This window comes from Platalea leucorodia, assembly GCF_965183815.1.
Source record: "Platalea leucorodia genome assembly, chromosome: 9".
Taxonomy (NCBI): Eukaryota; Metazoa; Chordata; class Aves; order Pelecaniformes; family Threskiornithidae; genus Platalea; species Platalea leucorodia.
Window position 1 is genome coordinate 37,930,530 of NC_138831.1, and position 14,775 is coordinate 37,945,304.

Here is a 14,775-nt window from a genome sequence, read left to right on the forward strand (position 1 = left end):
TATGAAATTCACATTCATTGTGTTGTGCTATTGTAGGTACAAAGCAGCACCTCTGAGCTTTTTGAGCCATAGAACCAAAAGAAGAATTGTTGGCTTTTAAATTCTAAACTTTTAAACCTTCAAATACTAAAATATATTGAAAATAACTAAAATGACAGTTCTCAGACTTTGTGTTTTTTAGATAAAATGAAAGTAACCGATTTGTTTATTCAGCATACTCTAATACACTGCAGTTGTAATCACTAGGACTTACTATGTCCTGGATTCCAGAGGAACTTCCCAGTAGTGAGGGTGAAATTCTCTTCTCTTGGTCCTTTAAAACCTTTTTTCCATGGCTCCAGCTACTAGAGAATTTTACCATGTCTGGTATAAGCACCTGAAAAGCTTATTTTGCCTCTGCATACTTTCACTTGGGCTGTTACCAACAATTACTTTACCATCTCTGCTAACCTGGTGATCACAGAACTGATAAGTGAAATTTTTCATTTTTCAAATTAAAATGTTGATAAAGGAAAGGTTTCTCATTTCACAGGAATTGGTACTTTGTAAAAGAAAGGCATGATGATGACCTTGGGACAGGCAATCACCTCATCATTTTTAAAATTCAATATAAATTTCAATGCTTTTTATGTATTTTTAAAAGTTAGCTTCATAGTGGGAGAACTGCACAGCCTGTCAGTGCTGGTTTCTGAAATACCGTTCTGGTTTTAAAGCGTTTCTCTGCTCTTCTGCACCATCCTGGCGCATTTAGGATTCACATCTGCTGACACAGGAAAGAAAGGAACTGATGTAATTATAACTAAAGAAGCCATTTAGCAGACTCCTCTTTCAGCGTTCTTGAAACCTTCGCAGATCAGAAGAAAAGGAGTCTGTTACTGCAGCTGGAAGCATGGCCACTGAAACCGTAGGAATTTATACAGTACCCAGGAGAGCTACTGCTCTCCCAGTGAAGCCCAGTGCTCTCTCCAGAGTGGTATGAAGCTGTCAGTTCTCCAACAGTGACTTCTCAGCCAGAACAGATCACATATACTCAGAAAAATAAACTAAACCATAAATTAGAAATCAGAAGAAAATGGGCAAAACAGGATTTTTAAAATATCGTGATGCAATAATAGCATAGTAATATCTGCCACATAATTCCAAAGCGCTGCTGCTGTCAACTCTGCACCTACCATGTGGGTGGTTGGCTCAGACTTGGAGAGTAATTGCTTCCAAAGTGATTATTCCAGAGGTGTGGAAGTCTGAACCAAGGTTAGGTGGAGAATATGCTTGAGGGCCTATTGTAGGAACCAGGTAGCTTAAGAATACTTATTTGCACTGTTAAATCTTGAAAAAATTCTTCTCCAGAATAAGTGGGTCCTGTGAGCCAAGAGGCAAAAATATACTGACATATTTCAAGTCATGGATTCTGACAAGAGCAGCATAATCATTACACAGCTTTACAGATGTGCTGCGAATTTCTGCATCAGTGTGTGTAAAAGATTTGTTTTTTCTCTTACAGGGAATGCAAATTACTTTCACTATACAAAGCAAGGTGGAAGCCCTGTGATTGATGGTGTTGATGATGCTAAGGAAATGGTAAACACCAGGCAGGCCTGCACTTTGCTAGGTAATTTGTAAAACACAGTTATATCCCAAAGCCGATATACTAGCGTTTTCTACATTGTTTGTGTGTATTTTCTTCATATGCTTCATACTGTTGTGTTTAAAAACAGGAGAGTTTGATAAACTCTGGGACTGAGATACTTTTATTGCATTAAGAAAGTATTTAAATTGCAGTGGAATCACATATCTGGTGTAGGAGGAGCAGGCATTATATGAACATAAATGGTGGATTCCCGTGGTGTAGCATATACAGTGTTGGAGGTCACTGACAAAGCACTTTGAAACAGCAAATTAAATAGTTCCTTTGAATGGATTTTTTTTTTTTTGCATCTGGTTGTAAAATGTGTTTAATCGGAGTGGAGCCAAGCAGTACTGGCAAATGACAAAGTCTCTGAAAAAAACACACAGTGGTCACCATTTTTCTCTTAATAAAATTTTTCATCAACTGCGGCTCATGGTTCTGTATTTCTCTCTCCATTCAAAATGTTTTATTCATCATTTTTCAGGGATTAGTGATTCCTACCAGATGGGAATTTTTCGAATCCTTGCTGGCATCCTTCACTTGGGCAACGTGGAGTTTGCATCTCGGGATTCTGACAGCTGCGCTGTTCCTGTGAGTAGTAGATGAGCTGAAGGGCATGGTTTCTACTCTGACAGTTCTACCTTCTGCTTCTTTGCAGGGACCTCTTCTGAAAAAGAGTAACAATACAAAAACGCAAGCAATGTGTTTGTTTCTAATTTGTTAACATTTTCACAGTTCTTTTTGCAGATGGATTCAACTCTTCTCAGTTTAGAGGCTTTAGACAGTGCTCTCTGTATTATAACAGCGTCTGCCTTAATTTCGTTTCAAAACTGTAATTGATCTGTCCTAGAAAAGTCTACCAGACAGGCTAGCTTTGAAGTCCTGGGCATGTGTCTAGATCTTTACGTTCCTACATGAATACATTCCCTGCCCACAGTAAATGCTTTGCAGGATGTTGTGTTTTTTTTTTTTTTTTTTTAACATTAAATGCCAAAATGGCCTAAATAATTGCAAAGCAAATGCTTCGCAAAGTCCTCTGGGATGTCTAGACATGAGCATAGGATATACAGATATGATTCGTGTGACTCATCTAAGTGTTGTGGTTTTATCAGTCCTTTTTTGCCTTTGTGGAGGTCAGCAATGAGGACTGCATAGTTTGATCTGAAAAAAACCGCTTCATTCAGTGAAGACCAAGGCTTCTTAGTGAAGTCCGTATTCTGGAGATGAGACACAAAAAAGATCTGGCTTGTCACTCTTCTCTTCCTTGGATTCACAAGTGACCAGTTTATCCTTTTGCCTTTCCTTGAATGTCTACTGCTGGACTTCATCTTTCTCTCTCTTCAAATAGTAGCAACAGTTGCAGGGTTTTTTTCTCATTTTACTCTCAGTTGCTTTCTCAAGAATCTGCAGTAGCAGTTTCTGGAGCTGAGACAACAGGTCCTTCATCGGGCCACAGCTGATCAGTGTGCCTGGTCTGACACCATATGTCCATGGGATCTAATGGATAGCTGCTGTGAAACCGCAGCAATAGTCTGGCTCTTGGGTGTGTCTTAAAAAGGTTTTCACTGCAAAGAAAGCGTCATCTAATGATGACAGGTAGAAAGCTGATGGGCCCCAGGACATGATGAGCTAGCCTGTGTTGTAATGGGTATCTCCAATGCAGGAATCCCACTGAATGAGCTAGTACAAAGCTGCAAGTTCCTGTGCAATCCTATCCTGATGTGGTAAACATCTAGCAGGCAGCGGGTGAATGTCTGCTCAGTGGCATCCGCTACCTGAGCTGTGCTGTTCTCTGGCGATAGCCATGTCATTGCAGAGCTCTGTTGCCATGCAGGCCGATCTGCCTGGGAAGTGCTGGCGCGGTGATGCAATGGTGGTGCTTCAGGGGGCTCAGCGAAGGGCTCCACGTGGTGCTGTGTGAATGAATCAGTTTGTTTAATGTCAGTTTGAGTAGCCCTAATGTGACACTCTTTTGTGCAGTGTTCATTATTATTATCACTCTATCGTTGTATTCTGAGCCAGTTAAAGTGCTGTGGCTAAACCGAAAGAAGATATGCTCAGTTAACTAGATTTTGGAGGTGTAACAGCACTGCTATGGGACTATGCTGTAAGGACTGGAAGAAGCCCTAGAGAAGTCAGAAGGATGTGGAAATAGAAAGATAAAGCTGATGTACCCTGAAGCTACCGGGCATGTGGTAACAGTCCCCTGTAATCTGTCCTTGTCAAGACGCTGCTTGTCAGCGTGCTGTTGAGCCACCAGGTGCAAAGAGAATGTGATGAGGAAGTAGTGTTAGGGGAGTTCCTTAGGAGGAAAGACCTGTCTGTCCTCCTTGATTTCTAGCTGTCGGTTTGCTTGTTAGTCACGAGGTGCAATATCTTAACTCATTGAGTGATGAACGCACTGCATGGATTTTTATGCAGATATCTTGTATACCCATCTCAGTGTGCAGACCTTGCTAGTTGATTTTACCTGGTTAAACAAAGGTCAATTTTTTCACTTGTACAGTCCAATTCGAGAGTTAGAGAACATCATTTGTGTGCTCCAATCTCTTAATGTTTGTCTCCAGAATTCACTGAGAAGATACTGTGTTAAATACTGAGACCAGAGCACTAAAGCCCTTCCATGCTTCTTCCTCTTTCTGGATGCATATGAGCAGACGAGTGCACCACTCAGGAGCTGTAGTCCATTCTGTCCCCAGCACACAGCTGATGTCCTGTCCTCTGCATTTCTCTAGCTTCTTCACTCAAAACCGAGACAATTAGTTATAAGAATTCCAAATACCAAGTCCATCCCTGAGAAGCTAGGTGATTCTTTTTTGCGAAGGTTGCAGGTTCCCTGTAGGGAGCTTTTTGGTGAACACAAGTATAGTAAAATGCCTTTGGGGAAACTGTGATTCACTAATTTACTTCAGCGATGTGAATGTGATAAGTGGGTAGGTAACTTGTTACGTTTTGAAGGAGGAAGAGCTAAAGCAGCTGCTGTTGCTGCTTATTGTTGTATCACTGCAGGCAGGCAGTTCTGATTGCATAATTGCATGTGTGCTATTGGTAATACTGTTTCAAGACCTAACGAGACTGTTTTTATTAGCCCAAGCATGAACCCCTCACCATCTTCTGTGACCTCATGGGCGTGGAGTATGAAGAGATGGCCCACTGGCTTTGCCATAGGAAGCTCGCAACTGCCACCGAAACGTACATCAAGCCAATTTCTAAACTTCATGCCATCAATGCCAGAGATGCACTTGCCAAACATATCTATGCTAATCTCTTTAACTGGATTGTAGATCATGTGAACAAAGCCCTTCACGCTACTGTAAAACAGCATTCTTTCATTGGGGTGTTGGACATTTATGGGTGAGTCTTTTTGTCAGAGGTATCACACCTCTGACGTAATTATCTTACTGCAAAGCGTCTTTGTCTTTATCATGTAGCGCTGCATGGATTACACAAAAAAATCCAAACCCTTAGCAGCTGCTTATTCCAGCTGAAGGAAGTAGGTGTTTAGTTTTGACATGCTGTCTAAGATCTTTGTCTTGACTTTCAGGTTTGACATTTATAGTGGGATTTCAGATTTTTGCTGTTGGTAGTTCCTTTATGTATTGCATTGGAGAAAGTTACAAGGGAATTGTCATCTCATGGTTCCTCCAGAGTGGCACTTCTAGAGAGGACAAAGATAACTAACATGCTCTGCAGGAGTGTCAGTCCCTTCCTTGTGTTCCTCATCTCTGCCTAAAGAGGGAGCAGCACTGGATTGCCCATGTACTGCAATTTGCTATTTCCCTGCGTGCTTCATTGCTTGATTGTGGTTGGTTGTGCCTGGGATAATGCAAAGAATTTGACTGGAGGGAGGGAATTTAAAATTATGGGGTCATTTAATCTGTTTTTTTCACTGCACTAGTAATTTTGAGTATCTACGTATTTTAGATTTGAGACATTCGAAATCAACAGCTTTGAACAGTTCTGTATCAACTATGCCAACGAAAAGCTGCAGCAGCAGTTCAATATGGTAAGTAGGAAATGACTGGCATTTCCTCTTCCCTTTCCCCTCACCCAAGTCCATTCTGCTAATTGGGTCCCCAGGGGTTACGATGAATTCCTTCAGTCTATTAACCAGCTGTCCTGGCCGTGGACTTTGGGGGATGGGGAAAGATCGACTATCTCCTAGAAATAGATTTTATGACTAACTGCTGCTCTGGGACTATTTGAAATTCCGATCACAGTAACAATTATAAGACAGAAGCAGTGCTTGGCAATTAAGACCCCGAGATGGCCTGTCAATGAGAGCACTGTGTGGGTGAAGTTGGAGTTAGCTGTGTCTCCGTAACCTCCAACGAGAGCCTGTGCACGGGCAGCAGAGAGCAGGGCTTTGCTGCTGGAAATCTGCCACCCGCGCTTCCTCTCCTGGCGTTGCTTTTTCAGGGATTTCAGCCGCATCCTGACGTTGATGACTGACGTGTGGAAAGAGCCGCCTCTCCCCCTCCTCCAGAGAGATCACGATTCTCTCTCTCTCTCTCTCTCCTCAGCCTTAGTGACGTTTGTAATTATATATCTTACCTGCATAACGATGAGGCAAGTTATTTATGCCAGGTCTGTTGCTAGGCTGTGCTGCAGTACAGGAATAGCTTTGAACTCTCTTTACGAGCCTAACTCCATGGCAGTGCGTGCTCGCCGGACTGGATCCCCCCGCGCCGTTGTCCATCCCAGCGGCAGGGGTGCGTGTCGGGGAGGAAGCCGGGTGCTGGAGCGGAGGCTGGGCTTTCCAGCCCTGGCGTGCCCTATCCGTGCTGGTAGTGCCACGGCTTCAGCTCCATAAGCAGGATGTCATAACTGTGAAGCGCAAGATATCTCAGAGTTTTCTCAGTTCAGCAAGAATCTAGTCACTGTAAGAATTGTAAGGGTTCGCTTCTTTAGTAAAGGTCACCGTCCCCGTGTTCCCTTCCCTCTCGTGCTGTTACTGGAATCATTTGTCTCATGAAGGATGGGGCGATGGGGCTTTTGTGTTGATGCCCCGCCAGGCCACCAAACCCAGCGCTGGTGGACACAGACCCATTGGGCTGCCATGCAGGTACACAGGGTGGAAGCTGTTTTAAATGAAAGCCCTGTGTCTGTGGCGACAGCCAGCAAGCCTTCACATGCCCCCTGGGGCGGCCCGAGCCCAGCTGAGGGCAGGCCGCTCAGGGACTGCCCTGCCACCACTCGCGTCTCCACAGCCTGCCCGGCCTCCCCGGCCACCCCTCCCCTGCCTGGCCACCCACAGCCCGTAAGGAAAATTAGGTCTGAAGGCATTTTTCACCACATAATTGCTAATTCCTTTACAGTGGAGAAATGGTTTTATGTTTTCTTTCAGGACTTAGGCTGGATATGACTCGCCAATAAAACGCTGCCATTGGCTTTCCTGTCAGGAATTAACTCGGCGTGTAACGCAGCCGTTAAGCGGCGGGGTGGGAATGGCTCCCGTGGGCGCCATTAAGGAGCGCTGCTTTGGAAAAGATGGCGTTAAGCTAACGAAATAAAAGGGATAAACCGCTTTGTCAGGGTAGTTTTCTGCTGGTAGATGCGTGCCAGAGAGCTGCGAGGCGTTGGTGGGCTTGTGCGCTGAGCTCAGGGGGCAGCTGGGCCGGCTCCACGGGTAGAGGTGTTCGTGGTGGCCCCCGAACCCTGCCCACAGCGCTGCTCTTTGCTGCTTCTTAGGGTGGCACCGAGTTCAGTTTTGCCTGCCAGAGCAGTTAGTATGCATTAAAATTTAAATGGGAGATAAAACGTTGTTTAAAATAACTGGAGTCAGCAGTCTTTTTGTTTTTAAAGAGAGTGCCTGTGCTATTAAGACCACAGTGTGCCTGTTTAATATCTTATTATCTTTTTTTCCTGCAGTTTTAATTCATCTCCTATGCACATTTCATTAAAGCTGTGCAGGTTTTTTGTGATAATATTTTTGAATAAATATACCACTACATTGTTATTGATCTTATACCAGATAAATCTTCCACAAAATTTTGCTTAAAGGATTTCTTGCGCTAATACTCCTAGGGTCATTCTTGCAGGTTTTTGCTGAAGAGTATATTTTAATGCAATGCGTCATCTTAGAAAAAAATTAGCAGCCATTTAAGAGAAAATGGAGCTCTGTTCTTTTACAAGGAAATGCAAAAGTATTTATAGTGAATTTTACTTGAAATAGAGCAGTATTCATAACTCCAAAATCATAAATGCAGGGCACATCCTACTTTATAAGTTGCTGTTCCTGCACTTGAGGCTTTTTCTGGGTTTTGTGTTGGTTTTTTTATAACAGAAAAGAGCGTATAGTGATTGTGGGACAATATAGTAAAAAGATAAGAAAAAATAGACCTTATTTGCAGAGGATATGGATGAGCGCTTTAATTTAGTCTGTTGTTTTTAGGCCAGGAAAAAAGGTTAATTTATTTTTCATACACTTACTTGTTAAAGGGTTTATTCAGTTGAACTAGTGTGGCACTTGACAGCCTGCATTAATGTGCCAAGATGAATTCAAGTGAGAGTTCGATGTATTTATTCTGCATTTTATTTCACAGAAAACTGTTTTCTTTTTGCCCTGTAGCACGTCTTTAAGCTGGAACAAGAAGAATATATGAAGGAACAAATACCATGGACCTTGATTGATTTCTACGACAATCAGCCTTGCATCAACCTCATAGAGGCCAAAATGGGAATTCTGGATCTGTTGGATGAGGAGTGCAAGGTGTGTGTTCAAGGGCTTTCATACAGAAAGAGGTCATCAGCCGTCCTGCTTCTGGGGCCTCACAGGGAAAAGTCATCTGCGCGCAGCCATCATTTTGACTCTCTGCTGTTGAAAGGATTTGGAGAATGTACAAACAGAATTGGCAATTACAGGGGGAGAAAAAAACGGTTTTAGTCATGCTTTTTGTTCCCTCTTCTCCATCATGTGTCTGTATCTGTTTCTGGGTCTCTGATCCAGCTTTGTTTTAACTCTGGCAACTTTCTCTTTCCTGAGTGTAGCAAGTGCAGTCTTCGGTCCTGCCAGATTTCTTCATATTGCCTCTTGCTTGGTGTCTCACCTTTTGTCTTTTATGTTAGTTTAATTTATGCCAAGCCATGTAGAGGGGATGGCATGTGGTGTTTACTTCAGTGGAAACCCAGCTTGGGGTTCTTGTGTATCACAAAGCATCACAAGCAATCTCTGATGGTGGTGGATGAGTTCTGACCTGCTGAGGTGCTGCTGAGTCAGATAACGTACCTCTTGGATCCCTGCCTTCAGGTGTGTGACACTGGAGGTGTTATTAACATCGTATGCGTCACATAGCAGCTACACCTGCTGCTGGGCTGCGCCCAGGCCAGAGTATTAAAAAGGCAAGGGCATAGCTGGTTACCGGCTTCCTTGCTTATGGCAGTGCTGGAAATCCGAGGAGTTGGAGTTCAAAAGCAAACCACAACGTGTTGTCCCCTGTCTTCTTAGTCTCTTTTGCTGCTGAAAAGTTTTCAAGACATTTTAAATGGCTGTGTGTTCTCTTCTGTAGATGCCAAAAGGCTCGGATGACACTTGGGCCCAAAAACTATACAATACTCATTTGAATAAATGTGCCCTCTTTGAAAAACCCCGTTTGTCAAATAAGGCTTTTATCATCAAGCACTTTGCTGACAAGGTAAGGGCTTTTCCTCCGGTATCTCTTTCCGTGGCTGGCATTGCTGGGCATGTGCACGGGAGGGGATCCTGGGATGGGTGGCTGTTGCAGGCAGCAACTGGGCAGCAGCATCCCTGGCTCTGCTCGGCTTCTTGCAAAACGTGTGCCTGCCTGTACGCCCCATCAGGGGAAGAAAGTTGACCTGGCAGCTGTGCAGAGCCAGGAACACAAACGAGCTCCTGACTCCTGTCACATGCTGTAGCAACTAACCATCCTTTTTCAAAACATGACAGCTTAGTGTATTTGCAATTCACAGCATAATTGTATCAATTCCAGTTATGCTATAGAAATACATAAAATAGAAAATCATATATCTTACTGTAGTTCTAGCTAAAGAGCAAGAACAAAATGATGTTGGTTCTGCTGCCATCTTAATGTGCAAACAGGAAAGAGGCTGACACACCCTTCTTCATATCGCTGGAGTGGTATGTACTGCTCCCAGCCTCGCCTCTGCTGGTCAGTGGACAGCTATTTCTAGGAAGCTGGAAGAGGGGTAGCTCAGTGGAGTACATGCATTGTTCAGCTCCCACAAGACAGCATCAAACTGAGCAACTCTTCAGGTTAAAATAAAATAAATTAAAAATCCTGTTTCAGGTAATTGTCCTGTTAAACAAAGAAGCTGCCTCAGAATATTGCAGCCTTGTCGAAAAAAGTTTGGAGAAGCTCTGGGATTCCTATCAGTAGGTCTGTGTGTGCTGACATGGGGAGCTGGAGGCCTTTATTTGCCTCTGCTTCATTCCTCCCAGGTTCTTGAATTTATGCATAGAAAAGGGCTCCTGTTCTTGCATCTAGTGTTACCTTAATGAAAGCAGCAAGAACATCTCTGTAACTGTTTAGATTCATGAGTTCTGTTTTATTTGGTGGATGAGAGAACAAGAAGGATTTTATTAATATTTCCTATACTGTTCATTAGGCTAAACTTCGCTATTTGAAAACAAGGCTTTCCTGTGCCTAGTCTGAGCAGTGGGGGCCAAGGAAAGCTAAAAGTAGCTCCAAGCATGTATTGGGAGAGCTCTAAGCTCTGATGCGCTGTCTGTGCTAAGCATTTTATGCTTTCCTGGGTGCTTACGTGAATGCATACAGACATCTTGAAGGAAAAAAATAAAGCTGTAGCTGGCAGGTGAGTAACCTCTATGCCTTGATGCTGTCTTCTCTGGGAGAAGGCAGAGATTCTGCTGCCCTCTCGTGGCATTGTCTCCTGCTGTAAGAACATAAATGGTACCCGAGGTGGTGCTGAGTGGGCTTTCAGCTGTGGAGAGACTTTGGGGAGATCCTCTGCCTGCCTTCCCCCTAGGAATTTTTTGAAATGTTTTGCAGCTTGGGGTATAGTGTCGTTGTGTAAGCACCGATAAATGGCTGTACTGAAAGAGGGGCTGCTGATGGCTATCCGTCTGTCTGCTCTGAAAGAATAAAATTGCTATAAGGGTCTGCTTTTGTATTGTATAGTCTGCACTTCTGCTGATACAAGACTGAAGAGTTAGTGTGAGACACGTCATCAGAGTTAGCATACTTATGGTAATTAACATCAAATTCTAAGGTATAGACTTTTGACAATAGTTTTTGGGTTTTGTTCAGCCTTGAATTAGGACAGCAAAATAAATACTAGGTTTTTGTCTGACACTCTGACTGTTCTTAGGTCCAGGAGACTCCATGGCCCTGTGATAGAGGTTTGTTATGTATTGTCACAGCATTCAGACTTTTTATGGCTTCTGGTAAAAATAGTCGTTCTGAGTACAAATGAGGCATTTTCATAATAAGTTGCAGGCAGATCTTCTTATTGCCTCTCAGCTAATGAGATGAGATGAGACACTTTGTTCTCAGTTGCATCTGGATTTCACACAATTTTGCAGCCCTGATAACTTCAGTGAAGAAGATTCTCAACACACATTTTGATTCTTCACCTTTACGGTAACCATTCAATCATGCTGTTTTACCACAAGCATCTCTCAGCAGTGAAATATACCTGGCATGATGCAGTAACAGTATGCATCTCTGTATGTTTTAATGTCTTATGTTTTACTGGAAAGCACTCTCTTTGAGGGAAGTCTGTATTTGACAAAGATGCACTTGAGAGCTGGTATTTTCAACATCCACAAGAATTATCTGTTTTAAATGTGAATGTTACAGCTGGTGAATTCTGTGCAAAATATTCTTACGAAATACTTTTAATACTCACTTTTTTGGAAAATGGTGGTTTTCAGGTGGAATATCAATGTGAAGGCTTTTTGGAAAAGAATAAAGACACGGTTTATGAAGAACAAATTAAGGTCCTAAAATCAAGTAAGGTTAGTATAAGGATTTCCTTTTTTCTTCTTCTTTTGCAGTTGTGAATGCTTGAATTAAGGGTCATACAAAATTTCTTATAAACCTAGGAAATATTTCTCCCTTAGTATCAGATCAACTGAAATTGAACATAGTTTGTGTTTTATGTGGCTGTCTGTATGGATTTAGAAAGTCCTGTAGCCTAATTTTGCTCCATGTAAGATGCAGTCTATATTTAGCCACTGATTTCACAGTTTGGGTTTTTTTGTTGTTTTGTTTTGTTTTGTTTTTTTTTTTACTTTTCACAAAACTTTGCTATATTTTCTGTAAACATACCAAGGACTTCTAATATACTATAGTAGTATAAGAAGGCTTAACAGCTAAGCCCTAATTTTGTAATCTGAAAACAGAAGCTCCTTGTTTATGGCCTGACAATTGAGCAGAAAATTTCTGGAGTAGAGACAAGTTCTGTTCCAGAAGCAAAATGAGAGAGGAATGAAGTGTATAGACCCTAAGGACGTGAACCAGAATTTATGGAGTCTTGCCTTCTATGAAAGAAAGATAACATCTGAATTGAAAAATACTATGTGAAGGAATATTATAGAACAGGCCTTCAGTGGCATCATCTGCTTTTTTTAATGGCAAAAATGCTAGTTGTGCTCTTCTGAAATGTAAAGGCAATTAACTTGACATTGCGCTGTGATGGCTGTTGGGAATTTGCTAGCTCTAATGGCCCAGGAAGCTGGGTGTCAAGGACAGGCTATTTAAAATGATGCTATTCTATCAGGAAAACCAACATTTTTCTCTTCTGTTTCTATTCTGAGCAGATATATGAAGCTAAATGATTAAAACATACAATATAATGAAAAACCACAGCAGACCTTCTACTGAGAGAAGCGTTGAAGTGGTTTGAGTGAAGTCAGTTGCTGTGTGCGTGGGAGGCAGGTGGCATCCTCGGGGAGCTGGCAGGCACCAGCCGCCTGTGTAGCTCCAGCTCTGCCACGGCGTGGCAGTGAGCTGTGCACGGCGGAGGTGCAGGGGTGCTCCGAGGGATGTGTTCCAGTGAATAAATGACCATGGGGACATAGCTGCCATAAGAGCATGACAAGAGCTCGGGCAGGCTCAGTAGGTTGAGTCGATTCAGTCTAAACACTAAGAAACAACATGGGTTTCCCCAATGGTAAATTTTACCAAAACCAGTCTTTTAAAAAAAAAAAAAATCAACTGTGGAGAAAAGATTAGATTAGATTTTCAAAAGAAGAATGTTTCTGTTTTATTTTTCAGCAGGCCCTCTATATTAGCAGTTGTAGTGGGATTGCATTTCTGATTTTTATTTTTTTTTGTTGTTGCTGTTTTCTGGATTTGCTGTGCACATTCAACAGAAGGTAATTCTAAATTGAATGCATCATCTGTCATCCTGCCCATGCCCACTCTCACATACAGTTCGAATGCTTCTTTACTCTCCAGAGTGCATGACACACACTGCTCTTGGCAGGCACTGTAGTGTTTAGCTATCTATTTTGGCCTTCTCTATAAATCCACCCACAGGACCTCTTTGAACTAGTTCAGTTTCCATGCATGTATCATGAAAGCAATAAAACAGTCCTCAGCTTTTATGCTTGCTACTGGCATGTTGTTAAAATCTTCTGTTGTGGCTCTGTATTGAAAGAAATGATCTGTAATATTGTTAGTGGCATGTCTGTTAAGTCGTCTGAAAAAATTACAGGGAAAAAATGCTTGCTTGATTGTTTTCTACCACATGAATTATCTGCCCTTTGATCAGTGTTTTCCCCTCTCTTTGAACACTCCTAGTCTTCTGTGAAACAAAGAAAATTGATGAGATACTAAAATCCAAAACCAAACGAAAACATGAATGCCCCCCCATGTGGATCATCTCAGCAGTGCTGTCCTGTTGTTGACTTCTGCTGCAGAAGGCCATACATTGCTCCTTTCTTCTGCATGCAGTAACTGAGGCAGTGTCTATGAAAATGGTGCCTTTGAAATGCACTTGCCCATTTTTACAAGCAGATTTTCCCAGAGCTGGAAAAAGGGAATGAGACTTATGCACTGATAGCTTAGAAGACCTCATCCATCTGCAATCCAGACACTGGGGACCCCCTTCCCACCCCCACCCCTGGTGCGTGAGAGCATCAGGAGCTTCAGACAAAGCATATTGCATTCAAATAAGTTTCTGTATGGGATGAAAAGACTTGGCTCTGTAGCTCAGATGCCTGTGCATACCGACTCACTCCATCTGACCGCAGGCAGCTGAATGAGGTGGTGGTGGCCCAATCATCCTGAACTCTTTGTTGAGTCAATGGAAGGAGATGGGCTAAATCACCCTCTGGAAATGTCATTCTTCCACCAGCTACAGAGGTAATCTAAGGTGAATACAGCAGACTCAGGTGAGATACAGCTAAGCTGTGATACTCCTTTTTCAGTTCAGGAATTTAGGATACCTTTGTAGCATTCGTAGTCATATTATGCTGGAGTGCTGTGCTGGATGCTACTGAGGAATGTTTGATGCCTTCTGCTAGCCCATCTGGCACAACCACAGAGCACAAGTACCATTTTGTTGCAGCAGCATGTTTCATTGGATATCGTGCATGCTCACCGAGTTTTATAAGGCAAAACCAATTTTTTTATTTTTTAGGTTGTACTTAGCCCAAGCACTTTCTAGTACTGAAAATTGAATGCTCCTATCTCTTGGGAGAAAATGCACAGATGCTAGATAAGAGATTATTCATTGACAGGTAGAGAAGTTCAGATTTTCTTACTCTTATAATGCTTCTGAAGTGCTATAGTTGTCAGTAGAAAGACCTGGTGGTGTTATTTTTAGTTATAAGTTACTTCAAAGCAGCTATTATATATGAGCGTATTTTGTAGCCATTAGAGAAAGGGAAATGGAAGCCCTCTGTGATATTTGGAAAGATGTTTCAGGTTTTTCCTCCGCTCCCACTGGCCTGAGAGTAGATCTTCAGTCAGATAAATTTGGCTAATGGTTGTTTTTTTTTTTTTGGTTGATGGTTCCTCTTTTAAGTTGATTATTTCAATGTAGAGTGATAAAGCAGGAATATTCTTTGTTGCCTGCTGGGTTATTCAGTGTCCTAGATATTTCTCAACCACAAAGGAGTCTGATGCACCACTGGAATATGAGAGGATCCTGTTGTTTCCTTCTTAGATCAAAGCAGCCATACATAATTGCAGTTGGTA

General features: G+C 42.4%; 1 protein-coding gene across 1 annotated transcript in view; it reads left to right on the top strand.

The window, feature by feature from the left end:
- MYO5A (myosin VA) overlaps positions 1-14,775 on the top strand; it is a 74,207-nt gene that overhangs the window by 22,034 nt on the left and 37,398 nt on the right. Inside the window, exons 5-11 of the mRNA XM_082322232.1 lie at positions 1,502-1,609; positions 2,112-2,218; positions 4,716-4,981; positions 5,552-5,633; positions 8,199-8,339; positions 9,136-9,261; positions 11,502-11,585. Of these exons, the coding sequence (XP_082178358.1) occupies positions 1,502-1,609; positions 2,112-2,218; positions 4,716-4,981; positions 5,552-5,633; positions 8,199-8,339; positions 9,136-9,261; positions 11,502-11,585 (914 nt within the window). The remainder of the gene's footprint in view (positions 1-1,501; positions 1,610-2,111; positions 2,219-4,715; positions 4,982-5,551; positions 5,634-8,198; positions 8,340-9,135; positions 9,262-11,501; positions 11,586-14,775) is intronic.